Raw genomic sequence first — 20393 nt, forward strand, 5'->3', positions numbered from 1 at the left:
TTGGGCCATCGACCAAGTTTGGAACCGATGACTAGACCTTATAGTCGTAATCCAAACACCATCAAACTTACAAAACATTTCTTTATAAAAGGAATGTCATTGATTTCTATATTTTAAATTCCTTTTTCTAAATATCTTTTTCCCAATGGAGAGTTATCATAACAAAGCCCATTATCAATCATGAACCTGACAATTTGTGGCCCCCTTGGTCTCCGATTTTCATATATATATTATACTTTCGGCCCTTCAAAATAAATGTCCAAGCTCCGTTACTCTCACCCACCATGAACACTTTTTCACCCTTTTCTCCAATCCTTTATAGTTTCCTTTTAATATTTTAAGCTTATTCTTGAACTTCACAAATCGCCAAAAACCACTCATATTGTGCTCTATGTTCGATTCAGCCCACCCTTCCTAGACCATATCACCAAAGTCTTCACAATCCACCCAAGATTTGTACAATTTAATTTGGTCATTATTATTTAAAGCATTAAAGAAGTTGCAAAATGCCCCTATAAATATCGAAGATCATATTTTTCAATATTATGAAATTTACAACTAACAAATTACGATATTGGTGATTCCTAATGTAAGATTGTGCGACTATTTTTGTTAGACAATTCGTAATGTAATAAATGAAAAAAACTCGCGGACCAATATCATGTACAACAAGCCAACAACTGCTTACAACTATAAATAAGTAAAATCGAGAATTTTTTAAAAATAGTCAAACACCCGCTTCCTTCACCGGAACTCCTAAACCCTACCACCACCTTCAACCTCCACCACTCTTCGCCGGCGTAGTGAACTCAATCTATTGGATCACACACTCGGATGCCCTATCATGTGCTCGTGTAGTATCCTCTGTTGATTCATCTCTACTAGTGAAGCCGTAAATCAATCAGAAAGAGGGAAAGCGAAAAGAAGGGTTTCAAAATGAGTACGGTGGACAAGATGTTGATAAAAGGCATCCGAAGTTTCGACCCGGAGAACCGAAACGTCATCACCTTTTACAAGCCGTTAACGCTCATCGTTGGTGCTAACGGCGCCGGAAAAACTGTAATACATTTTCTTCTACTTCAACGCCTCCGTATCTTCCCCTCTCGAACTGGCTTAATTTGTCTAGTTCTTAGTTGATAGAGTGATTGGAACCTTTATACGTCATACTCTTTGTATTTAACTTACCGGTTGATGTGTTTTAGTTATTTACTAAGTAGGGTTCATCGGAAGTTATGTGTACTTATGCTGAAGTGTGCTTGTTGGTGATGTTCATTTATAACATGTTGGTTTGGTTTACAGACTATTATTGAGTGCTTAAAGCTATCCTGTACCGGTGAATTGCCACCAAATGCTAGGTCTGGTCAGAGTTTCATCCATGATCCCAAGGTTTCTCTCTTTCTATTTGTCTCTATGCATACACAAACATGTTTATTAATGCTGGATTCATGTATGTTTTTTTTGTAAGCTGGGTTTCAAGCTGTCTGATGGTTTCAAAATTGACTAACAAGCGAATTTTTAATCAAATCCAACATACCGAAAGCTTAGCAAAGGCATCATATACAACCTTTTAACATGAAAACTTTGTATTCATTGTTTGTTTGAAAAGAGAAATGAGAATAGCCTGAAGATGGTTTGAAGCTATGCTAAATGGGCCTTGAAATGCTTATATACTTATGTAGGTGTGTGTGGTTAATGGTTATGAAATGGTTTTAAGTGGATGAAATGGGGTGGTTGTAGGTTGCAGGGGAAACAGAAACGAAGGCCCAAATAAAGCTACGTTTCAAGACAGCAGCAGGTAAAGACGTGGTGTGTATAAGATCATTCCAGTTGACTCAGAAGGCTTCAAAGATGGAGTACAAGGCAATCGAGAGTGTTTTGCAGACAATAAACCCTAACACTGGAGAGGTACTTTAAATGATCCCTTAACACTTGGAACTGTAGCTGTGTATCTTCATAACTGTTTTAAGGTCTTTATTTGCTAGATTTTAGTCAACCATGTCATTTACTAACATATTGTTCAACTTCCTCAAAGTTGCTTACTAGTAGAATTTATTTTGGTGTTATGAACCACAGCTGGTACATGTATGTTGATAATTATATGCTCAAAACAATCTTTTATTGTTGTGTAAATGCAGAAAGTTTGCCTTAGCTATCGTTGTGCAGACATGGATCGTGAAATTCCTGCTCTTATGGGTGTCTCTAAAGCCATTCTTGAAAATGTCATATTTGTACACCAAGATGAGGCCAATTGGCCACTTCAAGATTCTTCGACTTTGAAAAAGAAGTTTGATGACATTTTCTCAGCTACAAGGTACTTCCTTGAATTACATGTTTCTAACTTGGCTCTTTGTTTTCATTGTTACTACAACTGTTATCTTGAGTAAATAGTAATGATTTACACCTCTTTCTGTTGTAAATTCCGTGTAAAGATATACAAAGGCATTGGAGATTATTAAAAAGCTTCACAAGGATCAGGCTCAAGAGATTAAGCTTTCTCAGAAGGATTTAGAGAAGCTTCAAATTTTGAAAGATGCTGCACTCAAGGTTTATATCTCTTCTTCCCATGTTTAAGATAGTCGATTCAATGCAACAAGTTTAGATTTTGGTGTCTTCTTACAGCTTCGACAATGCATCACTCAAGATCATGAAGAATCAGAAAGACTGGGGAGTAAAATGCAGGACTTGGATAGACATATTCAAGATGTGGATGCCAAAATTCGTCAAACTGAAGCTATACTGAAGGAAAAACGTAAGCTTGACGACCAGGTTGCCACCAAGACTGCTGAAAGAAGTGCTTTGTTTAAGGAGCAACAACAGCGTTTTGAAGATTTAGCAGAAGAGAATGATGGTTTGTAATTTAGCATCTTAATTATATCAGCAATCTCTAAGACCATATCCAACCCATATCACCACACCATTTTTGCACCAATATCGTGTAATATTGAGTGCAAACAGTTATTCATCTCTAACCCAATACACCATTTTTACACCAAAAAGAATATTCCTTTTTTTTTTTTTTAACTTATATATATATACATATATATATATATATATATATATATATATATATATATATATTCTATAATTCTTGTTATATTTATTAGCTTCTAACATTTTTTTTCTTACATCAGTGTAATATATAACATAACATTACAAGTAATAATTTAGTATATATGATTATTACAAAAGTTTTTAATATAGAACATATTAAGTTATTAACATAATATTACAAGTAACAGATATTACATATAAATTATAAAAAAAACTAATAAATATAAGGGGAGCTATAGAAAATCTATATAAGTTAGAAAAAAAGGAATATTCTTTTTGGTGTAGAAATGGGTTGGAGAGGAATCACTGTTTGCACCCAATAGTACATGATTTTGATGCAAAAAATGGTGTTATGGGTATTTATTAGCTTTTTACAAATTTGTCATGCATCTGTTTGATATATAACATAACCTTACAAGTAACAATTTTAATTTATTATATATGATTATATTAAAGCATCTAATATATACCATAATATTACAAGTAACAAATATTACATATAAAATAGTAAAAGGTATTTAAAATGTTAAATACATTTTAAACATAAAGATTAAATTTAATATATGTGATTAATTAATATCAGTTTAATATATACCATAATGTTACAAATAACAATTATTGCATTTAAAATATAAGTATCCGTTAAAAGTAACTAGAAATAAAATCAAACTTGAAAGACCAATTTGAACACATGAAAATTCAACACCAAATGTGGTGTAAAGGAATAGCTTAATACCAAATTTGGTGCTGTACTATTCCTTAACACCATTTTGGTTCAACAAATGGCGTTGGGTTTGGAGTAAAGTGGTGTAAAAAATGGGATTTGGTGTTGGGTTGGATATGCCCTAATTGGCTCTTTTACGAGTTATAGATTTTCTCTTTGTTTGTTCTAATTATGTGGTAAATATTTAATAGACCCTGATGAAGATTTAAGGAAATGGAATGAACAGTTTAATGCAAGGATAGCAGTTCTTCAAGATAAAATCAAGAAGTCAAATAGGGACATTAAGGACATAGAGACAAAAAGCAATATATCTCAGCAACAAATCAATAAGTACAATGGGGAAGTTGGCAAGCTTAAGAAGGAAGCTGAAGTATCTTCTTCTCCTACACTGATACTGATTTTTTTTTTTTTTTTTTTTTTTTTTTTTTTTTTTTTTTTTTACAATATCCAACCTCCAATTTTGGGCATTGTTACTAATTGGTATTGCTCTTGTTGCCTTAGATTTATGAGTCCTTGAAGAAGGAGAGAGACTCGACAATCCAAGAGCTTTACAGACAACACAATCTGGGTTCTCTTCCAAAAACTCCTTTCAGCAATGATGTTGCTTCAAATCATATAAGTCGCCTAAACTCAAGATTGAAAGATCTTGAGCGTAACTTGGATGAGAAGAAGGTATTTCATCTTATTAATGTCATTAAATAGTAACTGTTTTGTTAAACCATTTTTGTAAAAAGTTCATGGTAAGTTCCACCTAATTACCTCCAACTTTAATATCGTTTTGTTTCTATGAAAACTAAATTCCATCAAAGGGTCTTTGGCCTAGTGGTATCATCAATCATGTTTGTTCTTAATTAAGATCTCCCTCCTCAAATGATTGAGGGTTCAAGTCCCGAGGTGGATAAAGGTGTAGCTTAGGAGTAGGATTTAGGGCATATTTGTAGCGCACAGGATTTAGAAACTGAAAGTCCTTAAAACCTATGATTCTTGGGAACTGGGTAGTTGAATATTCATTTCCGAAGCCTTTTGGAACTTGATTGTTTGCAATGAATTCTTCACCTTGATCATAATTGTTAGGCTGAGTAGCATCTGTCATTGTATGTTCATCTTTTTTTTTGTTTTGTAATTCATATAATTTGGAATGATTGTTTTCTCAGAAATCCATGGATGAAGAGCTTAAGGTAGCATGGAATCTTTATGGTGATTCAAGTGACCGATGTAAAGAGGTTGAGGCTGAAAAGCGTGCTAAATTAGAGATACAGGTAATGCATTCTTTAGCAGCTGCTTTATTCTCTTAACATTTGGGTTTCACATTCACTAATTTGTAACATGATGTAGCGTGGCACAATGGCCCGAAAAAAAGAAAAAGAAAACGAGCGTGATAAATTGGAGCGTGATATTTCTGATGACAAAATGCGTCTGATTGATCAGAAAGAAAAGAGCCTGGTAATATACTTCAATTATCTTACTTTCACATTTCAAGAATTAAATGGGTTATTTGGAATTGGCAGAGTATTGAGGTTGAAAGATTGAGTAAGCAGCTTACCGAAGGAGATTTTGAGACTAAAATACAGAGAAAGGCAGCAGAGGTACAATCTCTTGCAATTGCAGTTAAAAAACTTGTTGATGAGAAAGACGAAATGGCTGCGGATGCAGAAGAGAGATTTTCACTATCTATAAAGAAAAGGGAGTTGGAAAGCCACAAGAAAAAACACAAAAAAATGTTAGAAGTCCATGCTCCTCATTTTATATAAACTTGCAATGCAAAAGTCCTTATGCATTGATGATATCGATTTCTTTTACTTTCTAGTCTAGACGAACACAAGAATAAAATCAAAGGAGTCTTGAAAGGGAGGCTACCTCTGGACAAAGATTTGAAGAAAGAAGTCTCTCAAGCTCTAAGGTTATGTTGTGTTTCCTGTACTTTTTCAATTTTATAAGCTCTAACTCAATTTGTATTGAATTATTGATGATTAGCTTTTAGTGCAGGGCGCTTACAACTGAGTATGATGATTTGAACTCAAAGTCCCGTGAAGCTGACAAAGATGTTAGTGCAATGCAACTAAAAATACAAGATGTCAGCAATAACCTCGCCAAGCTTCACAAAGATAAAGACTGTAAGCCTTCATAAAATCTTTAAAAGTTACACATATATATTTATATATCAAAGGAAAATTTCTCCATCAGCACTTAGTTTTGCTTCTAGTGAAATAACGAGTTAAATTAACTATTAATATTAAGTAACGATGTGTGGTTCGCAAAATGTTTTTTGAAGGAATAAAATCTGTTAAAAGGAACTGTAATTATCATGCTTTTGGTTGGCAAGAAACGGACTGAAATTCAATAATCAAAATGGAGTAGTGCTTAATTGTTTGTTTTTATATATTTCGATATATAAAACATGTATAATGATGGTTGTTTGGTTTTCTAATAAAAAGAAAGAAAGAATGTAATTGATTCCTTCCATCTATTAAGCATGGAGTTCAAAGGAACTGGATTACACCAATTTGGCAATAAAACAAGCCATGGAATGGAATCTGGAATTCCAGTTCCCTCGGATTCTGCCAGAATCCACTAGAGCTAAACATGCCCTTAAGAGTTTTCTTGTAGAAACCAAGTGCAGTAAACAAGGACAAGTCTTTGTAACAACTTCTTAGAAAATTGCATCACTTAGTTGTTAATGATTCCGGTTATATTGCAGCTAGAAGGAGAGTTATTGAGTCAAAGCTTCAAACTCTGGATCATAATTCTGCCAACATTGAATCATATGTCAAAGTCTTGGATGTAGCTAAAGAAAAAAGGGATGTCCACAAAAGGTTCTCTTCTTTCAATTTTTTTTTTCATTTCAGAAACCACTAACTCAAGATATTATTTAATTACTATAATACCCTTAACTTGAGACAGCAAGTACAACATTGCTGATGGTATGCGACAAATGTTTGATCCTTTTGAACGAGTTGCTCGTGCACATCATATCTGCCCTTGCTGTGAGCGTCCTTTCTCAGCTCAAGAAGAAGATGACTTTGTTAAAAAGGTTACTTTTCTTTTGTTAGAAAGAATGAGGTATCAGTTCCATTGTCTTTTTACCAAAACACCCCTGTTGTTGGATTCAATTTTCAGCAAAGAGTCAAAGCTGCAAGCTCTGCAGATCGTATGAGATCGTTGGCTGTAGAATCATCAGAAGCAGAATCAAACTTCCAACAATTGGAAAAACTTCGATTAATGTATGAAGAATACAACAAAATTTGCAAAGAGTCAATTCCCCTTGCAGAGAGGAATTTAGTCGAGCTGAAAGAGGAGCTGGACCAAAAAACTCAAGCTCTTGATGATGTAAACCTTTTTTTTTCTTTTCCTTTTTTCGATTAAGCCATAATACTAATAAATTGAACTTATTGTTAAAATAAACAATGTAGGTCTTGGGTGTTTTAGCTCAAATAAGTTCTGATAAGGGGTTAGTTGAATCTTTGATGCAACCCGTAGACACGTGTGACAGAATTCTTGGTGAAATACAACAGCTGCAGCAGGAAGTTAATGACTTGGAGGAGAGACTTGATTTGTGTGGGGTAGGTGTCAAATCCAAGGAAGAAATGCAACGTGAGATTCGTACTGCTGAACTTACAAAGTATGATTCTACATATCCAAACTTGATTCGTTAATGGCATAAGGGTTTTTCTTTCATGCATTAAATTAAATTATAAATTCTATGTTGGTTTTAATCTGGTTTAATATGATAATAAAGGGAAAACTCAGAAAGGGAGTTGGAAAAGTTACGAGAGGAAAGAAGGGATCTGGAGCTTAATTTTCAAAGGGTTTCTTCCAGATGGCATCTTGAGCGAGAACAAAAAACCAAATCGGAGATGGCTTTAAAGAATCTAGTGAAGTTGGAAGAGGAGCTTGAGCAAATAGCTGAAGAGTCAAATCAACTTGACATTGAGATGAAGGTAATTTGGTTTTATAAACAAATCAAGTACATTACATTGCTATATTTCTCATTTGTATTATATATATATATATATATATATATATATATATATATATATATATATATATATATATATATATATATATATATATATATGGTTTCAGCATCTACAAGAGTCTGTTGGGCCTTTATCCAAGGAGATGGAAAAATATAGAAGTGCTCATGACAATAAGAAAAAAAAACTCAGCCAAGAATACGAAGAAGAAGCTGAACTGAAAAGAAAGTTTCATCAGGGTGTTGACATGCTTGATAAACTGATCTCCAAGATTGAATGGCAAGTTCCGTGATCCTCGAGGGTAAATCTGTCATTCTTGTTGTTACTGTCTAATGTCTAGTATTCTTGGGTTCCTATCAGGTATGAAAAAGAAAATATCCTGGACAAACTGAAAGATCTGGAAGAAAAGCTGTGTGTAGAAAATTCCAAGCTTGAAAACTACAAAATCAGAAATCAGGAAATTTCAGCTGAAGTGAGCAAAACTGAAAATCTGGTGCTAAATCAAGATAATTTAAGACGGAATATTGAGGACAATCTGAGGTATAGAGAGGTAAAGGCGAAAGTAGATGCGTGTACTCTTGAGATTGAATCCCTGGAGGAAAGAATCCTTGGCATTTCTGCCTCTGAAGCTCATCTTGGAAAGCTTACTAAAGAAAGAGAGAGGCTTCTTTCTGAGGTATGTTTCAGTTATCTACCTACTTCACTTCCATTTGTTTGCATCCTACTTTCCATTTCTTCTTATTAGGACATCACTATAATTGGATGGCTCTGTTAAACTACAATGCTGTATTTCAACATGCTATAATAAACAGATAAAGATCTATGATATTGTGACTATTATTATTATTATTATTATTATATGCGTATGCATTATAATAGTTTGAAATGGAATCATATATTTGATTCTAAAATTCTGCTTTGTTTTGCAGCTAAACAAGTGCCATGGTACATTGGATGTATATAAGAAGGCTATCTCAAAGAATAAAGTTGATCTTAAAAATCCTGAATATAAAGAAATTGACAAACGGCATTTTGATCAGCTACTCAAGCTCAAGGTGATAATAAATTGTGATTTCCCCTTTTATCAACAAGCTTCTCTTTACTTATCATTGTGCCATGAAGATAATACCTTCTTCTTTTGGTATTTTTTTTATAGACTACTGAGATGGCGAACAAGGATCTGAATAAATATTACAATGCACTTGACAAGTGAGTTTTTCTATTCATAGCTTGTTTTTTGTTTCTTGAAGCCATAATATAAATTAGGGTTTAGGGATTGTTATGTTTACTTACTTTGATGTTATTTGATCATCCTAATAGGGCACTCATGCGGTTCCACGCGATGAAAATGGAAGAAATAAATAAAATCATAAGAGAGTTATGGCAGCAAACGTACAGAGGGCAGGATATTGATTACATTAGTATCCATTCAGATGCTGAAGGTGGTGCTACAAGGTCTTATAGCTACAAGGTAAATTCCTAACTTTTTTTTAATATAAAATAAAATTAAATGAAAATATGTTGCTAAGTATATCTCACATTTTATTTTTAACCCAACTCTTAACATTTATGGATATGGATGATTGTAAGTTCAGGTTGTTATGCAAACTGGTGACGCCGAGCTTGAAATGCGAGGAAGGTGCAGTGCAGGTCAAAAGGTGTGTGCCATCATCTCTAATTGTATTTTGGAATTGAAGGGTAAATCCGTAATTTCACCTTTCATTCGGTCTCAGGTGCTTGCTTCACTTATCATTAGATTGGCATTAGCAGAAACCTTTTGCCTTAACTGTGGAATACTTGCACTTGATGAACCAACCACCAATTTAGATGTTCCAAATGCCGAAAGTCTTGCTGCTGCTCTCGTAAGGTACTTTTTTATTTTTTTTTTCAAAATTTTAACTTTGCTGTAATTGGATTATATATATATATATATATATATATATATATATATATATATATATATATGTTTTTTGTCCAGAATAATGGAAGATAGGAAAGGGCAGGAGAATTTTCAGCTGATAGTAATTACTCACGATGAGCGATTCGCTCAACTTATTGGTCAACGCCAGCATGCAGAAAAATACTATCGGGTTGCAAAAGATGACCAGTAAGTCTAAACTATTTTTACCTTTTTTTCTATCATTTTATAGGGTCAAATGAAAAGAAATAGCAATGTGCTTTCATTTTTTTTTGTTTATTATATTCATATACTACTTAATAGAATAATATAAATAAATAATAAAGAAATAATGGATGTACGTTGGTATTTCTTGTTTTCAGCCAGCATAGCATCATTGAGGCCCAGGAGATCTTTGATTGAACCACACGAATGTTTTGGTGGTAATGGGAAACTGTGAAAAGTGAAAAGCATCCAACCATCATGTACTTATATTACTATCATCATTAGAAAAAAAAAACCCGATGACGTCAGCATGACTAATTTAGTAATGGAGTAGAAATGGGGTAATATAAAACCCTCCCGACATATTTATCGCATATCAATCATTTTACGTACGATTCTTGTTCAATTCAGAAGGGAGATTTTGAAAAAAAAAAACATGTGCTTTTCAATCAACACCCTCTATACGCCACCATGTGCATAGGCCCACCATCAACATAGACACACACTCTCTTTCTAATAATGACAACCATGTGGTGGTGATTACTGATGATGGCGGTGGTGTAGAGGGTTCTGGTGGTGGGGACCGGTGGTGGTGGTATAGGATCCCTATACGTCCCCCTTTGCAACTTGACATAAATCATTTAGCTCTTAGTCTTAGATCTTATGACTTATGTCCCTCCATGTCTTTTGGCTTTATGCTATCTTATCCTTTCACCTACTTAGTAAATGGTAAAATTTGTCTTTTCGGACAAGTTGGGTAGCAGATCAAACATTTTTTCGTAAAGATTTTTTAATGCCATGTCATTAAAAGGAGACCTTGTTTATATACGTACTCGTCGAACTGATTTACATTATTCTATTTTTTTTTTGTATAAGGTGGGTTAAGGAGAAGAGAGTTTTTTTCAAAATGAAAAATCTTTAAGAAAGCGGAATTTAAAAGCTCTCATAATAAGAAGCTTTCTTGAAAAAAGTGGAATGTAAAAAGCTCTCATAATAATTGAGGGTTTTTTTCAAAATGAAAAATAAGAAAACTTTTATTATGAATTCTCTAAGTAAAAAGAATGTTTGGACCATTTTTAGATTATTCATCAACATTTAGTATCTTATATACCATGATAAATTTTAATAATAGAAAAAATGCAACTATCGCCACTTTTTTTACTTTTTTTTTTCAAGACTACACGAAATAGCAATTTTTTATTTATTTATTTTTATTTTTTTTATTAAGAAAAAGAAAACAATTGCTACTTTTCTTCCAAGACATTTCACAAAAAACCATTTATTTTATTTTTTATTAGGGTTTAACATGCGTGTTAGACGATTAACAATGAATAAAAATTCTACAATAAAAAATAATAATTTAATAATACAAAATAATTTATTTTACAATAATTGATGTATATTGATAAGTTTACAATTGTTGTGTATAAATGTATTTAAATTGGTTATTAAATTTAATAATGTTATTTAATTCTTAATTAATGAGAAAAACATAAAAAATATAATGTGCAACTTGACATATTAAATATGAATATAATTATACAAGAAGAAAGAAATAGTTGTTAAAAAACATCTAAAGAAATAAGGATTATGCTTAGGGATTTGAAGTTTAATATGAATTAATAATTAATATTGTTGTTAAATATAATAGAAAAAAATTAATTTCTACGTAGGAAAATCTTAAATGCAAAAACAAAGATATAGATATGAGAAAAGATCGACACATGTACAAATTGTTTAATAGAAGAACAAGTGACAATTTTAAATTATATTTATTAGAAAATAGAAAGGTAGATTTTTTTACAACAAATAATGGTTTCACAAGTGGCTTCTCACAAAAATCAGCGGTTAATTAAGAAAAAAGTAGCACCAAAAAGTATCATTATCCATTTTTGAAACCAAGTTACTGAGACATGTGAAATTAAAACGATTTATGAATAGATTAAAATTATTGTTTTGAAAAAATTTAAGAAAAAAAAAATGAGAAAACGACTATTTTGTAAAAAAGCTTTAAGGAAAATGTTATCTATTTATTATTTTTAACTATATAGCAATATTATAATATAATTTTTTCTATAAAGTGTTTTTGCTTGGAATTATGTTATAAAAAATTAATTTTATTGGTTTTCAATTCAAATGGATGGTTTTGTTAAATATAGGATGTAGACTCGTTCGATAATTAAAATTACTCGAGTTTCTATTAGGATTAGGCCATTAGAAGTATCAATTAACACACTCCGAGATGATGAGCTATCAACGTGGTGAGCGGTAAACACCTCACCGACTGATGTGCGGTGGTTCGGTGTCCACCCGAGGGCGACATACCTTCACCACATACAATTCTTCTTCATTCCAATGGTTGTATTCTAACACAGTTATTAGCAACTACTTTTCAGTTAAACACCTCACCGACTGATGTGCGGTGGTTCGGTGTCCACCCGAGGGCGACATACCTTCACCACATACAATTCTTCTTCATTCCAATGGTTATATTCTAACACAGTTATTAACAACTACTTTTCAATTTTATTTTATTTATTTATGTATTTTTTTTTAAATTAACCACTATAACACAATACAACCTAATACTTTATCTCACATAACTAGTATACTTTCTACTATTCATTCAAACAATACACTAAACTTTCCACTACCAAAATGAATACAAATAATCCTCTTACAAAAGTCACTCTAAGGTCCGACTACTAAAATGAATATAAACAATCCTCCTATCAATTTCACCATAATATTCGGTTGAAATAAGTCTAATGTGAGTGGTTAAACAACTCTGGCTCAGTCAGTTTTACACATGGTTCTAAAAAGCGAGTCATGACACGCCTCAAGACGTGCCATGATGTGAGGCGTGACCTAGCCGTTACGAAAACGTCAAAGACGGATTTGTTAAGCATGTTGCCCAAATAACGTGTCAAGGCGTGCCTTATCGCGTTATTACGAGAGTTTTTTTCAAGACGCAAGTTTTTTCCTTCTAATCGGCTTTAAAATAATTGAGTTTTTGTTAACTTTTTGATACTGAATATTAATATAATACTTCTAAAAACTTGATATGTTTGATAAAATTCAATAATTGTATGATTTATCTTTTTTAATTTATATAAAATAGTCACGCATTGAAAAACGTCATGACTCACAAGGTTTGCCATGACTTAACTTTGACCTTGCCGCCAAGCTCAAGCCTTACGTTATTTAAAACCTTGGTTTTACATACTACAACTTGATGCTCCTATTTTTTCACCCCTTTTCAACCCAAACAATTTTACTATAAAAAAATACCACAATATTACTCTATGTCACCCATTAGCACAACCTATTTTCACATTTTTTCGCTCTCCTAAAATATACCCCCGGAAGCCCACCCCAACCAAGCCGGAAATCGTATTGTTCGGGAAACAAAACTTGAGCCGCAGTTCCCTTACCATCCGACCCTAAAGGAAAAGTAAATGGAAAAAACCCGTCTAAAATAGGAAAAGCAGTCCTCAACAATGGACACCAAAAAAAGAAAAAATACTAGCAAAATCATGGAACGACATTTCCAAGGAACCCATGTATGGAAATGCGCAAGAGCAAGAATATTTTTGGCGACACATTACCGAGTGGTTTCACAACGAAATGGGTCTTGGCGAGTACCATTCAAAGCATGAATGTACAACAAAGTTAAATGAACAAAACAATCACAAAGTTCAACAGGGTGTACAAAAGCTTGATGCGCCAAAGAAAAAGCGGGAAAAGTGATACAAATGTTTTTGAGATGATGCTTGAAATCTTTAAAATTGAAAATAATCGGAAGTCGTTCAAAGTTTTCGATGTTTGAAAAGTTTTTATATGGTCACCAAAAATGAAAAGTTTTACTGAAAAAGAAGCAAAAAATCTGAAACAAGTTTTACAACTTCATCAGATGGTCGTTTCAGGTTTAACTTGAACCAAAATGACGAGTTTGATCTCGGAGAGATAGTCCGCCCAATTGGTAGAGAAAATGCAGAAAAAGAGGGTCTTCGTCTAATGCATTGATATCCAACAAAGGCGATGGCATACGTAAGATGACAAATAGCTTCAAAATATATAATTTGAATAGTCGTTTGCAATTCGAAAAAAAAAAGAAATTAACCGAGAGAGAAAAGCACGAGAAGAGAATTGAAAAACACGAAAAGGAAAAAAAAATGTCACAACATGTAATTTTTAATGCAAAATATCGATCATCTTTCGGGGAAATGAACTGTGATGAAATTTTAATTGTCGTTTTTATGTATGTAATGGTTTTTAATTAATTAATGAAACATTCCTTTATTATTATTTTAAATATATTTAATAAAAAAAGAAAAAAGTGTGTGAGTGAGATGTGGCAATTTCCTATAAATTAAGGAGTATAAAAGAAAACGAGGTGACAATGATATACAAAAGAAAATAGTAAAGTACCAGCCCTTAAGGCCTTAACAGAACATTGCATGCCCACCATGCGGTTGAAATTTTGTTGTTTTTAGAATGTCATTAGCTAATTTTATTATTTTGAATGATATGTACACATTTCTTGAATCATTAATTTATGTTGAAACTCTAAAGCATGTTCAAAAGATCAAACCTTGCCAACTTGGAAGTATAAAAATTATTTTTCTTTCTACTGTGGTCTCAAATCAAAGTTGGTATAAGGGAGATATTGACAATGACTCCTGATTTGTAGTGTTATGACTTTCTTTGGAAGCTCGCTATCTCGTCATTCACTAAAACTAGCGACAATTGAAGGAATAAAACGTCTGTTCATACAACATGCTTTTGAAACTAGCACATGGAGAAAAAGTTAACTTAAAGCGACCGGTTGTAAAGCTAACTTTTAATGAACAATGTCATAGAAAAATTGGTCCGAATGCACCATATTTGTGGACATAAAATGACTTTAGAAGTAACTTTTTTCCTTAATCCCTGATCATTAGTGTTTTGGGTTGCATTTTAACGACAAAAATTAAAATGGGTATAAATAGTTATATATTAGAATTGAAGAAATTTTGTAATGGGGCTAGAGGTGCACAAAGTAGATAGGTTTTTTTTTTTTTTTTTTGCAAAATTCAACATATGATCTTAATAAGAGTTTTTGAAACAAGCCTTCCTATATTAATAAAAGAATAATTTTGTTTGTACATGTGTCATTCTTCTAAAACTTCGTATTTAATGTTTGCCAAATGCTAATATATTATAGCTCTTTTAAGAGTTTTCTGTATGTAATATTTGCCACGTGTTATTATATTATAGCATGTCACACCCCCGAACCAGACGACGGAAACGTCCGGGGGGCTCGTGTGACTATAAATTGAAATATCATCACAATAAATATACATGAAACATAACACAATCGTCACCAACATTACATATTACAACTGACATTGTTCACATCAAGTACATTGTTTTACATTATATAATTCGAAAATATAAATTGTATGATAATTTACACATGCATAGAAGAAATCCCAAAATACTCTTGATGGTTCTTCAGCTTAATGATTACCTGAGAATACAAGTTGTTTTGAAAACGGTCAACATATATAATGTTGGTGAGTTCATAAGTATGTTTGATTGAAAAACTTTGTATCGGTTGCATAACTCAGAAAATCCGATATTTTCTGTAAAATTCTTTGAAAAAGATGTAATGACTATGTATAAATGTATGTGTGATTTTTATTGTAAAATCATGAGTATATGAAAAATCCAAATTCCTTGTATTATATTTGTTATGAGAAAAAAGGTAATGATTAATAGTGTTTCCCCCAGAAAATCCGATATTTTTTGATTTATAAAAGTGTTATAGTTCTTGCATCATTGTATAAATTGTTTTGTATCGACACGGTCGAAGGGTTTAGTCTTCGAAATGTTAAGATGGTATTTGATCTCTATGTGAGTTGTTATAACCATGCATGCTAATGACTAAATTGCATGTCTTGGCATTTTTCCAAACGCCGGTATTTGATCAAGGTTTTGTCGCCCTAAACTAGCCTAGTCTAGCTGTAGTGAACAGTTGAGGCGTGGAGGGTCACGCAGTATAGATCTATACACAAACTCTCGCTCTCCCTCCAGGAGACTCTGATTATAACTATAGGCTACGGCTATACACTCAGTGATGTTAACCGACAAGTCCCACTAGATCCCCAAATATTTCCACATGAATATGTATAGCGTTGTTGTATGTATTTAGTTTACAAACACTAGTTGATATATGGATGTGAAATGATAAAGCCCAACAAAACATGCAAAAAGGACACTTGTGGCCCATTAGACGTGTAAATTGTTTCAAGGCTTGTTAGGCATGCAGAAGGATACTTAAGGCCCATTAAGCATACAATGAATAATTTAGGCCCAATTATCATGTAAAAGGGCCACTAAGGCCCAATAAACATGTAAAGGATAATTTAAACCCATTAAGCATGTAATTGGGTTACAAAGGCCCAATAAACATGAAATGAATATATTGGGCCCATTAATCATGCAAACGGATCACGAAGGCCCAATAAGCATGTATAGGAAGCAGTAGGCCCAATGTTCACACTCTTATTGTATTTCGTTTGTTTATTATAAAATGGTTCATTTAGTCGGAAAAATTTATTCATACAGTTATAAAAATTCTAGCGTATTGTTATGATGTTATTTCTAGCGTGATATGTCAAAATTTTGTAATTTGTACATGTCATTTTTATATAAAATGTCATTTTTGGTCCATTTTAATTAAAAATAACATTTTAGTCCATCAGTTTATAAAAATTTGTATTTCGCCCCAAATGTTTAGTAATTTACGGATTTGACCCAAAATACATATTTTGACATTTTCGACCCATTATTGCAGAAAATTACATTTTCAGCCCCTTAATTTCATAAAATGACATTTCGGCCCATTTTTGCAAAATTAACATGTTTTTGGCCCAAATTTTGTGATAAGTGTCATTTTCATCCCCTAATCTCGTTTCTTGGCTCAAGTTTTGTTTAAATAACATTTCAATCCCCAAATATTTATATATTTGCAATTTTGGGCCTAATAAACCGTGAGGACCACATTAAGGCCCAAAATGCCAAATTTTACACTTTTGACCCTTAGGAAAATATGGTTGTTATAAAAGCTCATTTTTAAGCTAATAATACCCTTTTAGCCCCTATAAAACCGTGGGTATCACTCTTGACCCCAAACTTTTGTTTATTTGCCAAAAATGATTCTTACAAAAGATTTTGTTTTGTTTTTCACAACTTGGGCATTTATGATACTTTTAACTTTGTAATATGATGTCTAGGGTGTTTTTGTTTAAGAATCTCACTTGTTTTTGTTAGAGTCTTATAGATCCATCAAGTTTATCACACAAACACAACAAAAGTCAAGAAAAATCACACATAACATGCATAAATGTATAGATCTACACATAAATACTTGTATTCTCCCCCAAAAACATATAAAAAACAAAAACATATAAAAACCAAAAACAAGGGGGGTATGAACTCACCTTTGTTTGATGTTTTGGTTTTGAAGAAGAGATGGAGAGGTTTTCGGCCCTTAGTAAACTTCCTTGAGTGGTTTTCGAACTTAGGAGGGTTCTAAGAGTATGATTTACAAACACTTGTTTAGAAGGAGTGTCTTGGCATAAAATGAAGTTATAGCACTTGGATATGTAAGAACTTACCAAGAAATGATGATTTTTGGTGGTGAAACCTTCTTGAAAATGCTCAAAATCTCAAAAATTTGAGAGGAAAGGAAGAGTTGTTTTTGAAATTGTGTGTGTGTGTGTTCTTGATCTTGCTATCGGCCGAGAATAAATGAAGAGAGGGGGTGAGAAGAGTGTGCATGGATACATGAGACTTGTCTAGATGCATGTGGTGTATTAAACTTGGTTATCCTCCAAATAATAATGATGTGTCATAGTTTGATTAGTTTAACCTTCATTGTTATTATTATTATTATTATTATTATTATTATTATTATTATTATTATTATTATTATTATTATTTTACACACTTGGGCCGAACTGGGGCAATTATGGGGAAGCTTGGGCCTTATCTTGGTCCTTACTCGAAATTATGAAGCCCATAAGGAAGGTTTTCGGCCCATTGGGCCCTTAATTGTATCAGGAAAAAGCGTCTTCACGTCGTGAGAACTGGAAGATTCACGACGTGAGCATAAGTTCTAGAAGATATGTACGCATGTGAAGGAATCCTTGCCGGGCACGGTTATCTTGTATTCACGACGTGAATATTTTATTATTCACGACGTAAATTATTAAAATCAGAAACTATATATATCCTTAACCATTACGAATTAAAGGGACTTTTGGCTAGAGAAAGAGGTTCCAGAAGGCGATTTTTAGCAGAAGAAAGGTCCTGGAAAAAGGGTTTCAACACCAAAAGAGTGAAGGTCCATAATTTAGTTTAATTATTTTTTACCTAGGAACATGTTTCATTATACTTTGATTTGTGTTGGTGTGTTAGTTGCTATTATGAGCAGCTGAATCTAGCTACTCTTGTTTAGCTAGATGAAACTTCCAACCTATGAATAGCTTAATTTTACATGGATTTATTTAGTTGGTAAATTGCTTGTGTTTGATTTATAGTTACCTAGCATGCTTGTGTTTGTTTCTTTAGTTGCCTAATTTCATGTTCTGTGTAGCTTAGTGACCATTAACTGCATGAACTTGTTTACCTAATGATTTAGTGAGCATTAAATTGTTAGAGCTAGGATTGACCAATCTTAGTTAGTAACTAAAGTAAATAAACTTAGCTGTGCTAGAGAACGTAGATTATGACTATAATTGCGTTTACATAATAAATCTTACATAACATATTCATATTCATAATTGGTTCTTTGTTTAATTGTGTGTGACCATACATAGTTTTACATGAACTAATTAATTATTGGTAAAGTTAGACTTAAATTACTAATATAATTAAAACCAACTTGATAATCCATAATTATTAGCTAGCCATAAGGACGAAGTAGATTCGAACTAGACAAGAGTGTTTTTACTTATTGATCGAATTTGAGTTAAGTTCGTCTGATCTTGTAAAATCAGATAAAACCCTTTCTAAACTTGTTAATAATTAGGTTAATTTGATAGCAAGTAAAATAATTAGTAACACCGTTCCCTGTGATCGATACCCGACTTACCTAAGCTATATTGTAATCTAACTAGGTACACTGCCTATAAGTGCATAATTAGTTTAAGTTTGTTAGGTTATAAATATTAAAATTAGTGGGTACTTCCGTGCACATCAAGTTTTTGGCGTCGTTGCCGGGGAACGACTTAGTTTATTATTTATTTATTTGCTTTAGGTTCGATCCTTTTTGTGGGATAAAACCTGCAAAAAGTTAATTTTCCAGCAAGGTTTAAATTTTTTTTATCTGTTACAGGACTCACGACGTGAATCTTACAGATTCACAACGTGAGAACTGTGTTTTTTTAGTTTTCTTTAGTTTTTGGTTTATTTTCTATTTTAGTTCATTTTTACGTTGTTATTTTGTTTAGTTTGCAGGAGTTCATGACCAGAGGCTCTAACACACCTTTGGTGCCGCCACTTGAAGATCCAGAGTCAACCCTTCACAAAAATAAGAACAAGAACGCGAAGGAAGATCACACGCCGAAGAAGACGCCATTGCAAGAACTAAAAACAGCCTTTTCAAGGAAGTCGGGGAAGAAAACAGGAGAGTCAAGTTCAACCCCAAAGGATAAAAGCAAAGTTGAAGAATTTGGTCTAATTTCTAACCCACACAAATCAAAATATGAGTCAGACCCAGAAGTTGAAATATTCGCGAGTGAGCCCAAAGACGAGCAAGAAGACGAAATGGCAGACATTGAGGAGATGTCCATGGGAGCTTACAAGAAGCGGATCAGAGAAGATGTGGGTCCCGGTTTAATCCAACCCGCAATACCTGCCACTGCCACATTCGAGCTGAAGGGACACATCTTGACTGCACTGAAGGATATCCCATTTTATGGGAAGGATCATGAGGATGCTTTTAAGCATCTCGATGAAGTCAATGACATTGTGGATTACTTCAATGTCCCAAATGTCAATAGAAACACCGTCTTGCTTAGGATGCTTCCCATTACTTTCAAGGGAGCTGCTAAAGAATGGTTAAAATCACTTCCACCAGGTACAATCACCACTTGGGCTCAAATGCGTGAGCAGTTTGTTGACCAATTCTATCGACCATCCAAGATAGATAAACTCAAGAAGGCAATAGACAACTTTGAACAACATCCGGGGGAGTCATTATACGAAGCATGGGAGCGGTACAAGGGCTTGCTTAGAAATTGCCCTCAGCATGATCTAAATGTGCAACAAGAGATGTCAATCTTCTATGATGGGGTCAACGTTATGACGAGACAACTCCTTGACTCTCAAGGACCTTTGACAAAGAAAAATCCAAGGGAGGTCAAGGAGCTGATTGAAGAATTTGCGAAGCACTCTCGCGAATACCACAACCCTAGGTAAGATGGAATCAAAGGCGGTGTAGGGGGCCAAACTGAAGAAATAGCAACCATGA

The 20393-nt window shown here is 33.2% G+C and overlaps 1 protein-coding gene and 1 non-coding gene across 2 annotated transcripts; one reads left to right on the forward strand and one right to left on the reverse strand.

Moving 5' to 3' along the window:
• Positions 1–717: 717 nt before the first annotated feature.
• LOC111912063 (DNA repair protein RAD50) lies at positions 718–10277 on the forward strand. Its single transcript, XM_023907817.3, has 27 exons — positions 718–1059; positions 1300–1386; positions 1738–1905; positions 2136–2311; positions 2430–2544; positions 2620–2848; positions 3967–4145; positions 4277–4447; positions 4930–5034; positions 5111–5218; positions 5284–5495; positions 5583–5675; positions 5762–5889; positions 6474–6588; positions 6677–6806; positions 6893–7102; positions 7186–7394; positions 7512–7713; positions 7859–8028; positions 8110–8425; positions 8679–8804; positions 8906–8958; positions 9070–9220; positions 9345–9407; positions 9483–9616; positions 9728–9856; positions 10030–10277. Exons 1-27 carry the CDS (start codon positions 937–939, stop codon positions 10067–10069), a joined length of 3942 nt encoding a protein of 1313 aa, XP_023763585.1. The 5' UTR covers positions 718–936; the 3' UTR covers positions 10070–10277.
• A 9794-nt stretch (positions 10278–20071) lies between these two features.
• On the reverse strand, positions 20072–20178 carry LOC111912066 (small nucleolar RNA R71). The gene has a single exon (XR_002857065.1). It is a non-coding gene; the product is annotated as a small nucleolar RNA R71 (small nucleolar RNA).
• Between the last annotated feature and the right edge of the window lie 215 nt (positions 20179–20393).

This window comes from Lactuca sativa, chromosome 6 (assembly GCF_002870075.4).
Source record: "Lactuca sativa cultivar Salinas chromosome 6, Lsat_Salinas_v11, whole genome shotgun sequence".
In the NCBI taxonomy this organism is placed as follows: Eukaryota; Viridiplantae; Streptophyta; class Magnoliopsida; order Asterales; family Asteraceae; genus Lactuca; species Lactuca sativa.

What these genes read in the sequence shown, in the direction of transcription:
- LOC111912063 (XM_023907817.3), top strand. Translation starts at nt 937, where the DNA reads ATGAGTACGGTGGACAAGATGTTGATAAAAGGCATCCGAAGTTTCGAC. An exon ending in CTGATCTCCAAGATTGAATG is followed by an intron (nt 8,029 to 8,109) that starts GCAAGTTCCGTG and finishes GGTTCCTATCAG; the next exon opens with GTATGAAAAAGAAAATATCC. An exon ending in CGGGTTGCAAAAGATGACCA is followed by an intron (nt 9,857 to 10,029) that starts GTAAGTCTAAAC and finishes TCTTGTTTTCAG; the next exon opens with CCAGCATAGCATCATTGAGG.